This window comes from Nanorana parkeri, unplaced genomic scaffold, assembly GCF_000935625.1.
Source record: "Nanorana parkeri isolate BGI_ZX_2015 unplaced genomic scaffold, ASM93562v1 scaffold1787, whole genome shotgun sequence".
NCBI lineage: Eukaryota > Metazoa > Chordata > Amphibia > Anura > Dicroglossidae > Nanorana > Nanorana parkeri.
Genome location: NW_017308055.1, coordinates 51,855 through 67,140, shown reverse-complemented (window position 1 = coordinate 67,140; position 15,286 = coordinate 51,855). Strand labels below are relative to the sequence as shown.

The following is a 15,286-nucleotide window of genomic DNA, read 5'->3' as shown; positions in this document are numbered from 1 at the left end:
CATTTCAAAAGTAGATCTTAACACAAAAAATTGTGGGCACCTCTGCTCTACACAGATGTTTCTGCTTCAGTTAATCGGTTTTATTCAACCTACACTGTTTGGCTGATTTACTAAAGACTGTGAAGACCGTCACACAAAAAACTGTGTGAACATTCACACCAATTCTCCTATCATGTAAAAACTGTCTTTCCATGATTGGGTATTCAAAGTGAACACATGACTGGATCATTGGAGTGAATATTCACACAATGTTGTACGAGAGGATTCTCAACTCCTTTACTAAATCAGCCTCATTATGTCATTAATCATTAGCACCTCTTTATTATATACGCTTAATTAAGAACTGAACTATATGTTTTCAGAGATGCTCACAATTGTTGGCTGGAAAGCAGTCTATTACTATGATTAGTTTCTTTAAGGACATTCAAATATCTTATTATATTACTTCACTTTGTGTATTAACATGCTAAACCAGTAGTCATAAAATGACCATTTAAACCATATATTTCAGTAAACCAGGGGTGGACTGACCGTTCGGGCATTCGGGCACTGCCTGCACACTGCCCAAAGCTGCTATTAACAAATAATCACTTTAAATTAATAAAAAATTGCACATATTAATCAATATTCAATTAAATCACTTTAACTAATTTACCATCACTTTATTAATTTTATTACATTTATAAATGTACACAATTAAATGATATAATGGAATAAATAATGGTTTATTGTTTTTCACGATATTTATATTATATACACTTTAATAGCTGCATCATTGATAATAATTTAGAACACGGCTTTCTCCCTTCCCCTGTCTTCTCCTCCTTTTGTGACCTGCTTTCCATCACGACCCTCCCAAGGGATTCAAGGATTTGGCCCATTTTTTCCACCTGGGTGGCCTTTCGTTGCTGGTCTATGCCAAGTTGAAGGTCTATTTTTAATTGTCTATATGTATATTTTTTTTTTTTGTATATTACTTTTGTGTTGTCTGTATTGAATGTCTGAATACGTGTCAACACAGTTATTGATTTGGTATGTATCGATTAGTTTTCTTTAGAACCGAAGTCCTCCTGAGGAAGCCTTTTTTTTAAGGCGAAACATGTTGAGGCATCTAAAGAATTACATCATCTATTCAACTTGCTATGACTAATTAGGTCACTAATTAGGTCACTGCAACATGTTGTATTATAACTTGGATCATGCATATTACTGTACTAAGTCTTGTAGTTATTTATGGTAATTGATGTTGTTTATTTAAAAGGATTACAGATGGAGGTACAACATTGGACAGATGTTCTAGTTGTTGGCACAGAGGACGTTCTTAGGAGTTTGTTGAAATTTCCAGTGGTAACTGGAAACAATATTTGGCATAAGGCAATTGGTCAGCTGTAATATAGGATATGTTTTTTATTTATTCACCTGTGACATACTGTATGCCATATCCAATACGTGAGGATGGCCTCAAGGATTCAGAGATCATCTCGATAGTAAAGAGCACTAATGTTGCTACAGTATTTGTTGGAAAGCATGATTCTAACATGGAAAACTTATGAGTACAGGTGATAGAAAAAGTTGATAAACCTGTTCAAGGGGAAAACCGTTTTTCGGTTTTACGTAAGAAAGAAGATTTTTGCTCTTAATACCAATTGAAATAACAATCCTGTACTAGTGGCACGCTTACCCGCAATATCAAAATATATATTATGCAAACCAATAAAAATCCATAAAAGTGCATATATCACTAATCCATTTTGTGTCAATGTGTACAAAAAAATCACAAAGAAAAAATAATTATCAACTTAATAAAAAATATATAACTACTGAATCAGCAAGTCTCTGTGTAACTTATTGTGTCCAACTTCAATGGTCTAACCAAAACGTAAAACTTGTGAGTTCATGCACATTATAAAGTGTTGTCGTGCAGCGGGGGGGGTGTTATTTCTTGGTTTTCATAATATATATTTTGATATTGCGGGTAAGCGCACCTCTAGTATTATTATTTCAATTGGTTACATTTTGAGCGAAAGTGCACGTAGCATAGAAATTAGTTTTGTATTGGGAAACCACACGTTTTTTGTATATTACTCTTACTCGCATACCAGATTACAGTTTGTTTAAAATGTTGAATGAGATATTTGTCATTCCTATAAATTAAGTAAATATATATACAGTATATATACATTGTACCGTGAAAACATCTTAAGCACTTTACATAGTTTACTGCAGGGCGGACTGACAACACATGGGGTACGCAGGCAATACATGATTATGGGGCCCCCTTGTGCTCCACCCACATACAAGAATGTATATGTGGATGGTGTGACGGACTGAACCGTCACTGGGGCTGTTGGAGGAGCCTGAGGGCTAGCCTCCTTCCTACTGACTATGGGCCTAGGACTATAGAGACCCCCCTCGGACCTCTTGGGGTTACAATTAACCATTCTCCTAGGTTTATGTGTGGAGGGATGTACTGCATATTTTCCCTGGCATTACATTTAAGTGACCCTGTGTGTATTATAGGTACAGGCTGTGAATCCAGCAGCACTGAAGGGGGATAATTCTGGACATTGAACATTGGTTCTATCCAATAATTAGGCAGGTTTGGGCTGAGGACACTGGAATTCGGGTTCCAGGGGAGAGGAAGCTGATTTACGGATGGAGGTACCCAGGAGGTCCATCACAGATGGGGCTTGTGAATCGGTGGTGCACCCATCCACAAGCCCCACTCACATATACATTTTTGTGTCACAGAAATGATTTCTCCATGCTATTTTCATAACAGCAGGTCTATTCACTAAATGTTAAATTGCAGGGGAATTGGTAGAAGAATTTCAAAAGCTAGATCAATATAGACAATTTGAAAAGTGAGCTAAATGGCAGCATTTTTCTGGTTTGGCTATTTTGACCTAGATTCTTGCAGAGGTCAAAGCAGAGTGCAGAGGTCAGAAGGAAGTAATGCACAGCGTGCAGAGGTCAGGTGTAAGTAACGCACAAAGTGCAGAAGTCAGCAACGCACAGAGTGCAGAGGTCAGCAACGCACAGAGTGTAGAGGTCAGAAGGAACTAACACACATAGTGCAGAGGCCAAGAGTAAGTAATGAACAGAGTGCAGAGGTCAGAGGGAAGTAATGAACAGGGTGCAGAGGTCATACATTTGCTAAAAAATCATATTGAAATGATGAGAGAGATAAAGAGAGTTAGAGAAAATATTAATACAAGCCGTCACAGCCAAGTACTCTGCCACACGGAGGGAAAAGCAATATGCGACTGAGAAAGAGACATTTTTTTCTTTTTCACTCCAGAACTCACTCCAGAACTCTGAGGTGAAGGTGAGTGAAAATCATTCATCCTCGTAGTTCGAGCCGACATGTGACAATGAACTGTCAGTCTGTCACGGCTCACTGCAGGAATCCCTCCCCCCGCTCCGATCCTCCAGCGCTGAGTGGAGGAACGAACGGGGAGGGTGGGCACAGCTGGCTCTGACTGTAGGTAGGCAGAGCCCGCTGTTACTGACGCAGCTGGGTGGATCTCGACAGCAATGTCGGGATCCGTCCCAGCTGTGGCGGTCTCAGTAAACCGCAAGCTGTAGCTTGCGATATACTGAGCTCTGGGTCACGGGAGGAGGCTAGTATATGTCCCCCCGGGACCCTTAAGAGAACTATGGGGAAAAACACTTACCCCCTAGTTCTCTTTTAAGTTTCTGAGCCCTAAATTCTTAGTGATAATCTTGCTTTTAAAAGACAGCTCAAGCATCACGTGAGAGTGCAGTAGTGTGTGTGGCCCTAAGCAGGATTGTAAAATATTGGGGGGGGCCCGGGTCCCCTCAGAGGCGTAACTAGAACCTTCAGGGCCCCGGGGCAAGAAACCATGAAGGGCCCCCAACCGCCATGGCACAGTGTGGTTAAAAGGAAGGCTGCCGAGGTCCCCAAGCTGGTGCGCTGTCCAGACCGCCGACCCAGTATCTGTGCTTGCGCACAGACCAGATTAACGAGGAAACTGGCATTTATTTACAAAGTGTTAGTTTGTAATTGTAGGAGTACTCGTGAAAATGCACAGTATTGGCACTGGTGCATCCCTACTTACAAATATACAGGTGAAACTCGAATAATTAGAATATCGTGCAAAAGTAATTGCAGTAAGTGCTGCAAAAGGGGCCCAAACCAAGTACTGAGTACATATGCATGCTTGTACTTTTCAGAGGTCCGATATTGTTCTATGTACAATCCTTGTTTTATTGATTGCATGTAATAATCTACTTTTTTGAGGTTGTGGATTTGGGGTTTTCATGAGCTGTAAGCCATAATCATCACAATTATGACAAATCACGGCTTGAATTATCTTGCTTTGCATGTAATGAGTCTATCTCATATATTAATTTCACCTTTTAAGTTGCATTAGTGAAATAAATGAACTTTGCACGATATTCTAATTAGTCGAGTTTCACCTGTAATGCATTGCTGGGACTTGTAGTACTACGTAGTTGGTGCTATTCTGCATTGCTGTATAATCATTATACAGCAATGCAGTATACCACTAGCTATGCAGGACTACAAGTCCCAGCAATACATTATAATAAAAATCATCAATGCAGACTATCACCAGCTTTCCCCCTCCCCTTCCTAGTCCAGACTCTAACCTGACTCCTGCAGAACCTTCTTTCGTCCAGGGGGCGGTCTAATAGGGTCCTCTTCCACATAGCAGAATTTGCATAGTGGCATAGTGGTGGGGAAGCAGTGGCACTAACTGGGGGCTGCCCTCTTCTTCCTCTCTGGGTCCCCCCCCCCCGCAATTGCGACCTCACCCTGGTAGTTCCGCCAGTGGGCCCCTTCTGATCGCTCGCCCTCGGGCTGCTCCAGGGTGAAACTGAGACAGAGTCTCTTCCCCCAGCAGCAGATCCAGTTGCCTGTGTGGCCCTGAGCGGCGGGATTGTCAAATGCGGGGGAGCAGGAGGGGAGGCAACGGGCCCCCACCTGAGCGCAGGCAGTGCAAGATAAATGGCATAAATGCAATAAATCCATAAAAGTTTATATGTGTAAATAATCATTAAAATAAATATTGAACATAATTATAAACATATGTGTGATATAAAACCGTGTTAATTAATAATGCGAACAATACACTTGTATATACATATACTTATATATAGATAGATAGATGAACACAGAGAAGACCCCAATTACATTATAAAGGAAATATTTTAATTTCAATTTCTATGGAAGCTGCAGGTGGATGATAACAGATGATAATGAAATGATATAATAAAATAGTAATAGAAACCCTCCGTACCTTCGTCCCATCCAGACACACTCCTCCACTGCTGCAGACTGACATGCCGCAAGCGCGGCCACTTTATATGCTTCCCCCCAAACGTTGCACAGCATGGCCACGCCATCGATGGCGGGGCCACGATGCGCAACGTGGGACGCAAGAGGGGCACACAAAGAACCAAGGAGGGAGGCGGTTCCAGATTGAAATACCTCCCTAAAAACTCTAAATCACTAAAAGGGTGTGGCGGCTCGATACCACACGAGCAGCAGGAAATAAATAACATAAATTGAGCTGAAATAAATCATCATACAGAATATGTCCGACGCACACACGCTGACCCAACATGACCCGCGCATGCGCATCGGAAATCCAACATATATTGCTGTCATAACCTGGAGCTCAAGAAAAGAAGTAGACCCCCAAAACGTCCCCACGACCCCCCCACAACAGAAAATAAAATAATAAAAGGACAACTAACTGACCCTTCGAAGGAAAAAAAGAAGAACGGATCCATAAGATTGTAATGAAAAAGGCTCTGTCGCTGGCTGGTTAAAAAGGAAATAAAAAAGGTATGCACAGTCAAAGTCCCAATTAAATTACAAAATTAATACACCCTTAAGTATTATAGTGGTAAACATAACTGTAAACTGGTTGAATACGATTGGCCAGATTATTATGACCACCTGATGTTTGTAGGCAAATTATCTATAATTAGCTATAATTTCGTGCTGAAGTTGCTAGAGGGCCAGACCATTATAAATAGGGAAGCAGGTTGTTTACAGTAGAAATACGCGATTTAACAGCCTTTGAACGTGGGATGATTGTTGGCGCTCGGAGCCATGGATTGAATATCAGCAAAACAGCAGAATTTGTTAAATGTTCAAGAGCAGCTGTTGTTAAAGTGTTTAAAGACTGGACTGTCAGCCAAAAATCTGGGTCTGAACGTGCGAATTGTGGCCGTCAGCGACTAGTCAATGTTAGGGCAGAACGGAGAGTGACAAGACAACATAAGGGCAACAGTGCAGTGTCAGATTCCTCGCATCACATTTCAACATCTCGTGGAGATGCGAAGCGGCCCAACAAAGTAATCTCGTGGAGTCATCTTGTGGCCCAACGAAGTACTGATGGGGTGGTCATAATAATCTGGCCACTCAGTGTATGTACGCAATGAAAACATCTTAACATAGTACATGAACATATTGGTATCATACATATATTGATTCATTGCCAAAAAGGGTTTTCACACCAAGATAATATATATATATGCCAATTTGCTAAATGAATAAGGGGTCAAAATATTCAACAAATTAAATAAAAAATAAATAAAATACAGGAAAATACAAGAGAATAGAGAATTGGTTTTAGCTGTTAATTTGATGTGGCTTTCCTTATCTATTTATTTTATTGCTCATATAAATATATAAAGCTATAAGAACGGCTTATAACTGATCATTTCATTTAAACCGGGGTAGTTGGTGATATATTTATTTTGTTTCTCGCTCTAGCAAGATTTGATCATGGTTTCTACCACGTATGTCCTCCTGTATATGCTCCAAAATAATAAAGGTGGTTTCGATCATATTTGGATCGAAACCATGGTGGAGACCAACATGGCGACAGCTTGATGTAGTCAGCTTACCATTAGTGATGAGATAAATGTGGTCTTGTATTCTTTTTTTTTTGCAAGTATATTTTTTATTTGCATTCAGACTTGGTCAATACATAGGTATTAACATGGTTGGAGTTGACATACATTATAAGACCACAAGTCAAAACCTAATACAATGCATATCACGGTAGAGCAGAGGCATTATCGTACTGGAACAATTTTAGGTGGTCGAATTAGCGTGAGAACTGTAAAACGGCCACCAATACAATCGGTTTGTGCAGTAAAAGATCCTATAACTCTAACATTCTTTCAATCTAAGGTTGCCTGTAAGGCTGGTACTTAACATATAATCTGTGTCTAGTGGGTCTAGGGGTAGGAACGGATCAGAGAGTGGAGCGGGAAGGGACTAGGAAATATTCGAGAAAACATAAGGAATGTGTCTAGGGCTTCTGATAGGGGGAAGGAGAGTATGGCAGATTTATTCTCTTTTTAAAGGGTCTGATAGTCCTACCCACATAAAAGGCCCCACATTTACATGTCATTAGGTATACTACCCCTGTCATGTCGCAAGTTAAATGGCCCTTTAGTTTCCATTCTTGGCCATTCGGCAAAGTGATATATTTGCTTTCATATATCCAGCGGCATTGAGGACATGTTTCACATTGAAAAATACCTCTTTCAGTTTGTTTCATGATCAAGTCAGTATGATCTTCAAAATGGCTTCTAGTCACTCTATCTCTAATGGATCGTGCTCTATGGAAAACCAATTCAGATGTATCTTTAATATATTTACGAACTACCCAATCTGAAGTCAAAATAGGCCAATGTTCTTTCAGTATATTTTTTATTTGATAAGTGGTGACTAATTTGGTTGTCGAAGAAACCGATGTTAGTGATTTAGATTTCTTGCTATAAAGTAAAGTAGTCCTGATTTGATCATTGGCTCTTTGGTATGCTTTTTTCAAGCAGGATTTACTATAGCTTCGTAAAAGTAAGCAATGTTTCAAAAGATTTGCTTCCTAAAGAAAATCTGATTGTTGTGTACAATTTCGTTTGTCTCAAATATTGTCCGTATGGACTACTCTTCACCAACGGTATAGGATGTGCACTGTTTGATTGAAGCACTGTATTTCCTGTAGTTTATTAATAAAGTAGTGCATTTAAGACAAAAAATATATAAGAATTTGAATAATAATGTCTTATACTTTTGGTAAAGAATGGGGGGGATTTAGAGTTTGATTGTAGCTCAATTCCAGAACCATATTAAAACACAGAACCTCGTTCTCTCCCACTCCCTGCACACCTTGCTGTATTTTATTTTTGAAAATTACTATCTAAATGCCTGTAAGGGCCCATTCACACCACCTCCAGATCACCTCCAGTCCAGACCAGATTGTTTCTGGACCTAAAATGCATCCCAATGTTTCGCTATGCTCTTCTTGGCCTCCATTCCCACCATTGCAGTCAGTTCCAGAACAGACCATATAAATACTGCATGTCACATTTTGTCTAGTCTGGAACGCACCAGAACGTGCACAAACGCGTCAAAATGCGTCAAAAACGCACCAGAATGCACCGGAACACAACACAATGGGAAAGGTTTTTTGGGGGACTGGTTTTGAACGATCTCATCACCCTTGGACTTCCTGCTTCTGTGAAGAGAGAGATTTGTGAAGATAGGAACGATGATAGCTAGGGGTATGGAGGACCAGAGCTACGAGACAAGGCTACTAAATTTAAACATGTTCACATTGGAGGTGAGGAGATTGAGGGGGGATATGATCTCCATGTACAAAATGTTCAATGGTGGCAGCAACATTAGCGATATACTGTTTAAAATTAACTCCATTACAAAAACTAGAGGCCACCACCTAAAATTGGTGGAAAAAAAATTCCAGCACAAGGGGCGAAGGGGGTTCTTCACAGTAAGATCAGTTAGGGTCTGGAACTCACTGCCACAGACAGTGATTTCAGCAAAGAATGTGGAATTGTTCAAGAAACTTTTGGACGATTTCTTAAGGGACCGTAATATACAGGGGTACAGGTACTCCTAGAATGAGATCCTAATAGGTTGGACTTGATGGACTAATGTCTTTATTCAACCTCAAATACTATGTAACTATGTAACTATGTATAGCTGAAGTGGACACCAAATTCTTTGTAGAACTTGTGGAAGCCTGCCCAGAGCTGTATGATCCGAGGCATAGGCAAAATAAGAACAATAATAGGAAGATGGAGAGGAGAGTGGAGAGGCATTGCTGCCCAGGTTGTCTCTGGCTATGATCATTTGAGCAGCTCTGAAAAGAACAACTGTGGTAAGTTCATGTCTCTCAAGCATTGTGCTGCTCTTTTCCTGGCTATCTGTAGGTCTTGCAGAGGTCCCCCAGCAAGACCTAAAATGGAATGCGTCAAAAACACAGCAAAAACGTGGCAAAATGCAACGCAGTGCATTCCAGATCTGGTCCAAATCTGCTCCAGAAAATGGCGTGAACCTGCCCTAAATCTTCTTCAGTGCAGCCGTCATGTGAACTGAATAGTTCTAGTAATCCTTCATCCAGCAGCAGCCTGTGAGTGGAGTAGAATGGTGCACACATGTGCTGCAGCCACCAGTTTCTGAAAGTGACCATGGCACCTCCTGTAGTCCAGACTACTGTAGGTGGTGCCCCAATGACTGCCTGGGAACTTAGGAAGTGTTGGGTAATGCTGGGCATCATACAACCCAGAATTGTGGCAACTGCTACCAAATCAAAAATAATTTCTGTTCTGCTGTCAGTATTAGTTAGAAGGTTTTTTAAAGGAGATATTTGGAACTTCTAATCCTAATACTTCCCTGACATGTTTATTGTGTATTTTTGAATCCTCTAGGCTGGAGTCGTTTTCATCGGCAGTATCCAGAGCTTTATGTGCTGCCAGACAAGTTCTAGTCTTGAAATGGGTATCTGCCACCCCACTCTCAACCAGGGACTGGATTACTGAACTAGATCACCTGATTTACTTTGAAAAGCTCACATATCAGCACTGGGGCACTTTAGATAAATATTACATGATTTGGAACAGATGGATTGATTCATCTCCTATATTGGAATAGATGGAATTAGAGACGTGTGTTAGCACTTGCTTGACAGGAAATGTGGTATACAGTTTTATATATGCTGCAGTCTTTTCAACAACCCTTTGTACTGAGAATTGGTACTCTACTCTTTAATCAAGTTGTGTACATCCTATGCATGATATGTTTTACTGCAGTCTGTGAGGTTTCCCTGTGTAACAGGGCCTATGCTTCATGTGTTTTGTTCTACTTTTATCTTTATTTTACTTTGTTATGTTTGATAGTTTGTGTGTATGTTGCATGTTGTTGAAATTCAATAAAAATCATCTGAATTAAAAAAATAAAAAGAAAGAAAATTTCGAGTAAGGCCTCCATTTGTTATTTAATGATTAAGAGTATGGTGTCACTTGGATTTGAATTATATTTATTACTATAAATAAAATTATTCATATGCAGTATCTATAATATTAATGAATACTCAAAGGACAAAGTTTATCCAGCATCCATTTAAGAACAAAAGATAGAAAGTATTTACAGCACGTCTGAAGAAGAGCATAAATCCATTCTCCAATACAATATCATATAGTTGTCCATTCTCCATATACTAATAATATTCCTATCAGACAAACAGTTTTCTTAACTCTTGGCGCTAATGGCTGCCAGCTGAACGGTCCACTTGCTGTTGCATACTCAAAGTTTTCAACAGTTTATCACAGTTTTTCACAGTTTTGCTCATCCAAGGCTCTGGGGCTTCCACCACGAACATAGAAAACAAAATGGAACAGAGCACCACCTCCATGTGTAAAATCGTTTATTAAGATAAATAAAACAAGGGATAACGTTTTCATCACGCTTTAACAACAAACAAGAGGCCACACTGTCTGTTAACCCAACATGGTATCGCCCCGACTATGTAACACAGTTGCCTCTGGTCACATCACTGTCCTCCAACTGCAGTCAGCCAATATTGACGCATTTCAGGACCAAGCCCCCTTCATCAGAATCAAAACGTTTGCTTGTGAGAACTTATATCCCTTGTTTTATTTATCTTAATAAACGATTTTACACACAGAGGTAGCGCTCTATTCCCTTTTGTTTAATAATATTCCTACCGTATGAGTAAACTTCCAATCATGCCATTAGCTGGCAACTCTTACTGTTATACTGGGCTCCTTGTGCATTATTCCGCCTCGACCAAACCTGTTTTACCCACTAAAAGAACAGAGGGGCACAGTACTTTGGCACCATGACATCCAAGAGGTGTTATTTAACCCCTTCGTGACTTCGTACCCACTGTATGTGGTGTATGTGACCAGTTATTTGCGGCTCTAAAAAAAAGCTGGTAACTGCTGATCCTCAGCGGTTACCATTCATTAATGAATGCCTCAGTATTGAAGCATTCATTAATGAAATAGTTAAACTTATGTAAAAGCTAATTAATGAAAGAATTAAGCCGTTGCATACAAATACCGGATCGCTAAACTCCCCGTTCTATGGGACCGGGAGCGATGCAGATTGCATCACTTCCAGTCCCTGGGCTGTCAGTTCTGGGCTCCAGGGACTTGCATAAAACAGAGGCCCTTAATGTTTCCCTCCCCTCGTCTGAAGTTACCTATCTCCGAGACACTTTTCGCTTCAAATGGCAACATACAGCCATTAAATACCTAGGTGTATTCCTAACCCCGAACCAAGCAGACCTATATCGCCTGAATTTTGCTCCACTTCTCCAGTCTACTATCACACGCCTGCAAACGTGGACCTCATTGCGTCACTCCTGGCTGGGAAGAATTGCCCTCTTTAAAATTGATATTTTACCTCGCTTTCTATACCTTTTCCAAACTCTCCCCCTTGTCCTGCCCGCTACTTTCTTCCGGCAAATGCGCTCTGCATTGCTCCGCTTCATCTGGGCTGGTAAGCGCCCGCTTCTGGCCTATCACATCATGACCCGACCCAAGGAATCAGGGGGTCTGGCCCTTCCCGACCTGAAGACATATTACTACGCGGCGCTCCTTGCCCAGATTCTTGACAGGAAGCACCACAGAGCACACAAACTCTGGGTCTCCCTGGAGTCACTTGTCTCACCGGTGCTCCCTTTCTCCGTACCCTGGATTGCCCCGTCTCACTGCCCTCATTCATCGACTCTCCCTTTCGCTCTTCCTCCGCTTTTAAAAGCATTGGATCTTCTTCTCAAAACGCCTGTCCTGTCCTCTTATGTGGGCCATATGACTACCATAATGGGCAATCCAGCGTTTCCACCGGGCTGCATCTCCTCTAGCTTCCTCTCTTGGTCAGCAGCAGAGCCTTCGCCCTTGACCGAGGCCCTCACAGGATCGGCCCTGAAATCTCTGGTCACCCTACTGGCGGACCGTCCCCACACGCCCGGAGCCTGGCTATTATATTTCCAACTTCGTGCGTACTATACTGCGCTGGGGGACCGGGCCACCCTACATCGCCCTCTTTCCTGGTTCGAGTCCCTCTGTTGTCTGGATGTTATCTCTCTCCTATACTGTCAGCTGCTTCCGATGCGCTTCCAGGGACGTTTACCGTTCATATCCAGTTGGGAGAGGGACTTGGGGATTACCCTTACGGATGAGGAGATCCGAACCGCCTGCGTTATTACTCATAAGCTCTCTGTGGCCTGCTCGGCTCAAGAAAAAGGATATAAAATTTTAACCCGGTGGTACCGTAGCCCAACTCTCCTACATAGAATATTTCCTGATAGGCCCTCACTATGCTGGCGATGCCTGGCCTCGGAGGGGACCCTCCTGCATATTTGGTGGGACTGCTCGCTCCTGATGCCATTCTGGAATAAGGTCTTTCACGTTTATAACCAGGTCATGGGGACGGACCTAGCAGCCTCACCCAAGATTGCTCTCCTCTCTATTCTACCTGGCTCAATAGCCTCCGTTAAGAGGGATCTACTCCGGTTCTTCTTGGCTGTGGCCTGGAACGTGATACCACGCCACTGGAACACGGTGGTTGCCCCGACCTTGCAGGAGTGGATTGCCGAAGTGGGTTTGATCATGCGCTTTGAAGAGCTGACGGCCTCTTTACATGAGCGTCAACCTCAATGTGCAACCTTGTGGACCCCTTGGATTTTATATATGGATTCAGCGGCATTTAGAGCCCTGTAATTTGACCAGTGGCCCCCTGATGGACTATTGACCAGTGCATTGCATCTAATATCTCTCAGTATGCCACCCTCAGTGACGAATGTGCCATTGGTTCCGGCGGAAGCTCCTCCTCTCCTCCCCTCCTCCCTGTCCCACTAAGCGCCTTTCCCTATATGTCTCCCGCCCTGACTTGCCTCTCTATCTGGCAAGCACCCCCCCAAAATGTTGTCCCGTGGGCCCTGTGTTTTCTATGTACTTCCTTCCTTGTCCTCCTTCTTTAATGTTGTCTGGATAGATGGGGAAAAATGCGATAATACCACTCAGCCTTAACAGTCTCCTGACTGAGACACACACAGCTGTTATTGAAATATGACGCCTACCATACACTGCATGAGTCGACATGTGTATTTCCGTGATATGGAGCTGAATATACCCATGTGCATGCATAAGCCTATGTCTCACGATGGAGTGTATTTATGTGAATCTGTACTGCATTGATCTCCATGTTTACATGTCTTTCATGTTACTTGTCTTAAAACCCTTAATAAACATTTATTATTTTAAAAAAAGACATAGGTTACATTATAAGTAAACCCAAGATACACAAGATAAAACAATATAGTTTCAGCACTGACAAAACCTTTATTTTGGGAGCTTGCTATAGGGTCAGCCATTTTCAGCCATTCATCAATACTGCGATTTAAACTGAGTGCTAATAATAAACACACATTGCATTATCAATATTTGAAACGCAACCTCTTTAAACGTCTCACCTTATCTGCATGTGTAGTGTGAAAATAATAGTTGTATTTCTAAGTTGTTTTGTTTTTTTAAATAATTCCTGCGGCTCTAAAATTCAACTACCACTGTATATTCCTGCGGCTTCAAAATTCAACTACCACCTAGAAACCTACCAGTATGTTCTCACCTTTTTACTTTCAATATAGTGTTGCATGGTTATTTTATTACGCTTTGCAATGCACTGGATGTTTACTCACCGTCCAGTTGATAGTGAGTTCATTTGGTGTACCTCCACCTCCATTAACCCCTGATGGAGCCACATTAGGAGCTGCAAAAATGATAATCTTAATTAATGACAATTCCCAATGCTTATCTAAGGCCATCGGCAACAACACACTCCAATATACACATACTGAAATGTTAATATGATAAGCACTTATGCATTAGTTTTATGTTATGCCCATAGCAAAACAGCAAGCAGCAGCATTTCAATTTTTAAGTTTTAGGAATATGCAGACTAACAAAGGGTTATTTTGACTGATGTACTTTACTTATGTCTTGGCATAACCCTATAAAAAAAATGCCTACGTCCCCTACCTATAATAATTTGGATGTGTATAATCACAATTGCATTAGCAAAACCATGCTAGATGCATAGATGACTATGATCTCCTCCTCTGGAGGAGTTTAATTTAAAAAAAAAAAATTAATTAATTTTAAGGTTGCTTTAACAAACATCATACGCAGATCAACACTCATTCCGTTGATCTGCAAATAAACTCTGATCAGAAGGTCTATTTTTTTAATAGGCTTCTAAATGTATGCAGCAGGTCCTGGCTAGGTTGTCAGTAAAAGCGGCAGGGAAAAGTGCATGCTACATATGCCCAGAGGTGAAGTTTTTTGGGGCATACATAGCACCTCTAAGATCCAACAGTAGTTGCATTAAGGAAAGTTCCATATTTTTGTTCTCCCATTAACAAAACAATTTCTAGTGTCTTTGTATCTTGGAGATATACCAACTCACACTTGACATATACACAGACATTTATTATTTAAGAACTGATTCAAAGAATAATTTTAGTTAATTATGGAATTTTACTCATTCTCTAGGAATATCAAATGTAACTGTGAACCTGAACTATGTAACTAGGACCTCAGACTGGATAATCATCTACAATGATGCCCAGCTGCTAAACACACTATATTCAACCTCCTATTGTAGTGGCAATCATTGACTGTACACATTGGTGTAGCATTGCACAGAGTAAAGGCATTTTAAAGACAGTATCTTACCGGCCTCTTTTGTTTTCACCAAGGAAGAAGGAGCACTTGGCTCCCCTACTCCTAAAATATTGCTGGCGACTACTCGGAAAAGGTAGTCAGTCCATGGTAAAAGGCCAACCACAAGAGCTGATTCTGCATTACCTTCCACAGTAAGTGGATCTGCAAGAACAACAAAAGAAGTAGGCAAAAGTATTATTGGTGCATACATTAAATATTATACAGC

The 15,286-nt window shown here is 41.2% G+C and overlaps 1 protein-coding gene across 1 annotated transcript in view; it reads right to left on the bottom strand.

Annotated features, from left to right (window-relative positions):
• LOC108799685 (contactin-2-like) overlaps positions 1-15,286 on the bottom strand; it is a 135,626-nt gene that overhangs the window by 72,001 nt on the left and 48,339 nt on the right. The window contains exons 8-9 of the mRNA XM_018571585.1: positions 15,073-15,222; positions 14,037-14,107 (exon numbers count right to left, since the gene is read on the bottom strand). Of these exons, the coding sequence (XP_018427087.1) occupies positions 14,037-14,107; positions 15,073-15,222 (221 nt within the window). The remainder of the gene's footprint in view (positions 1-14,036; positions 14,108-15,072; positions 15,223-15,286) is intronic.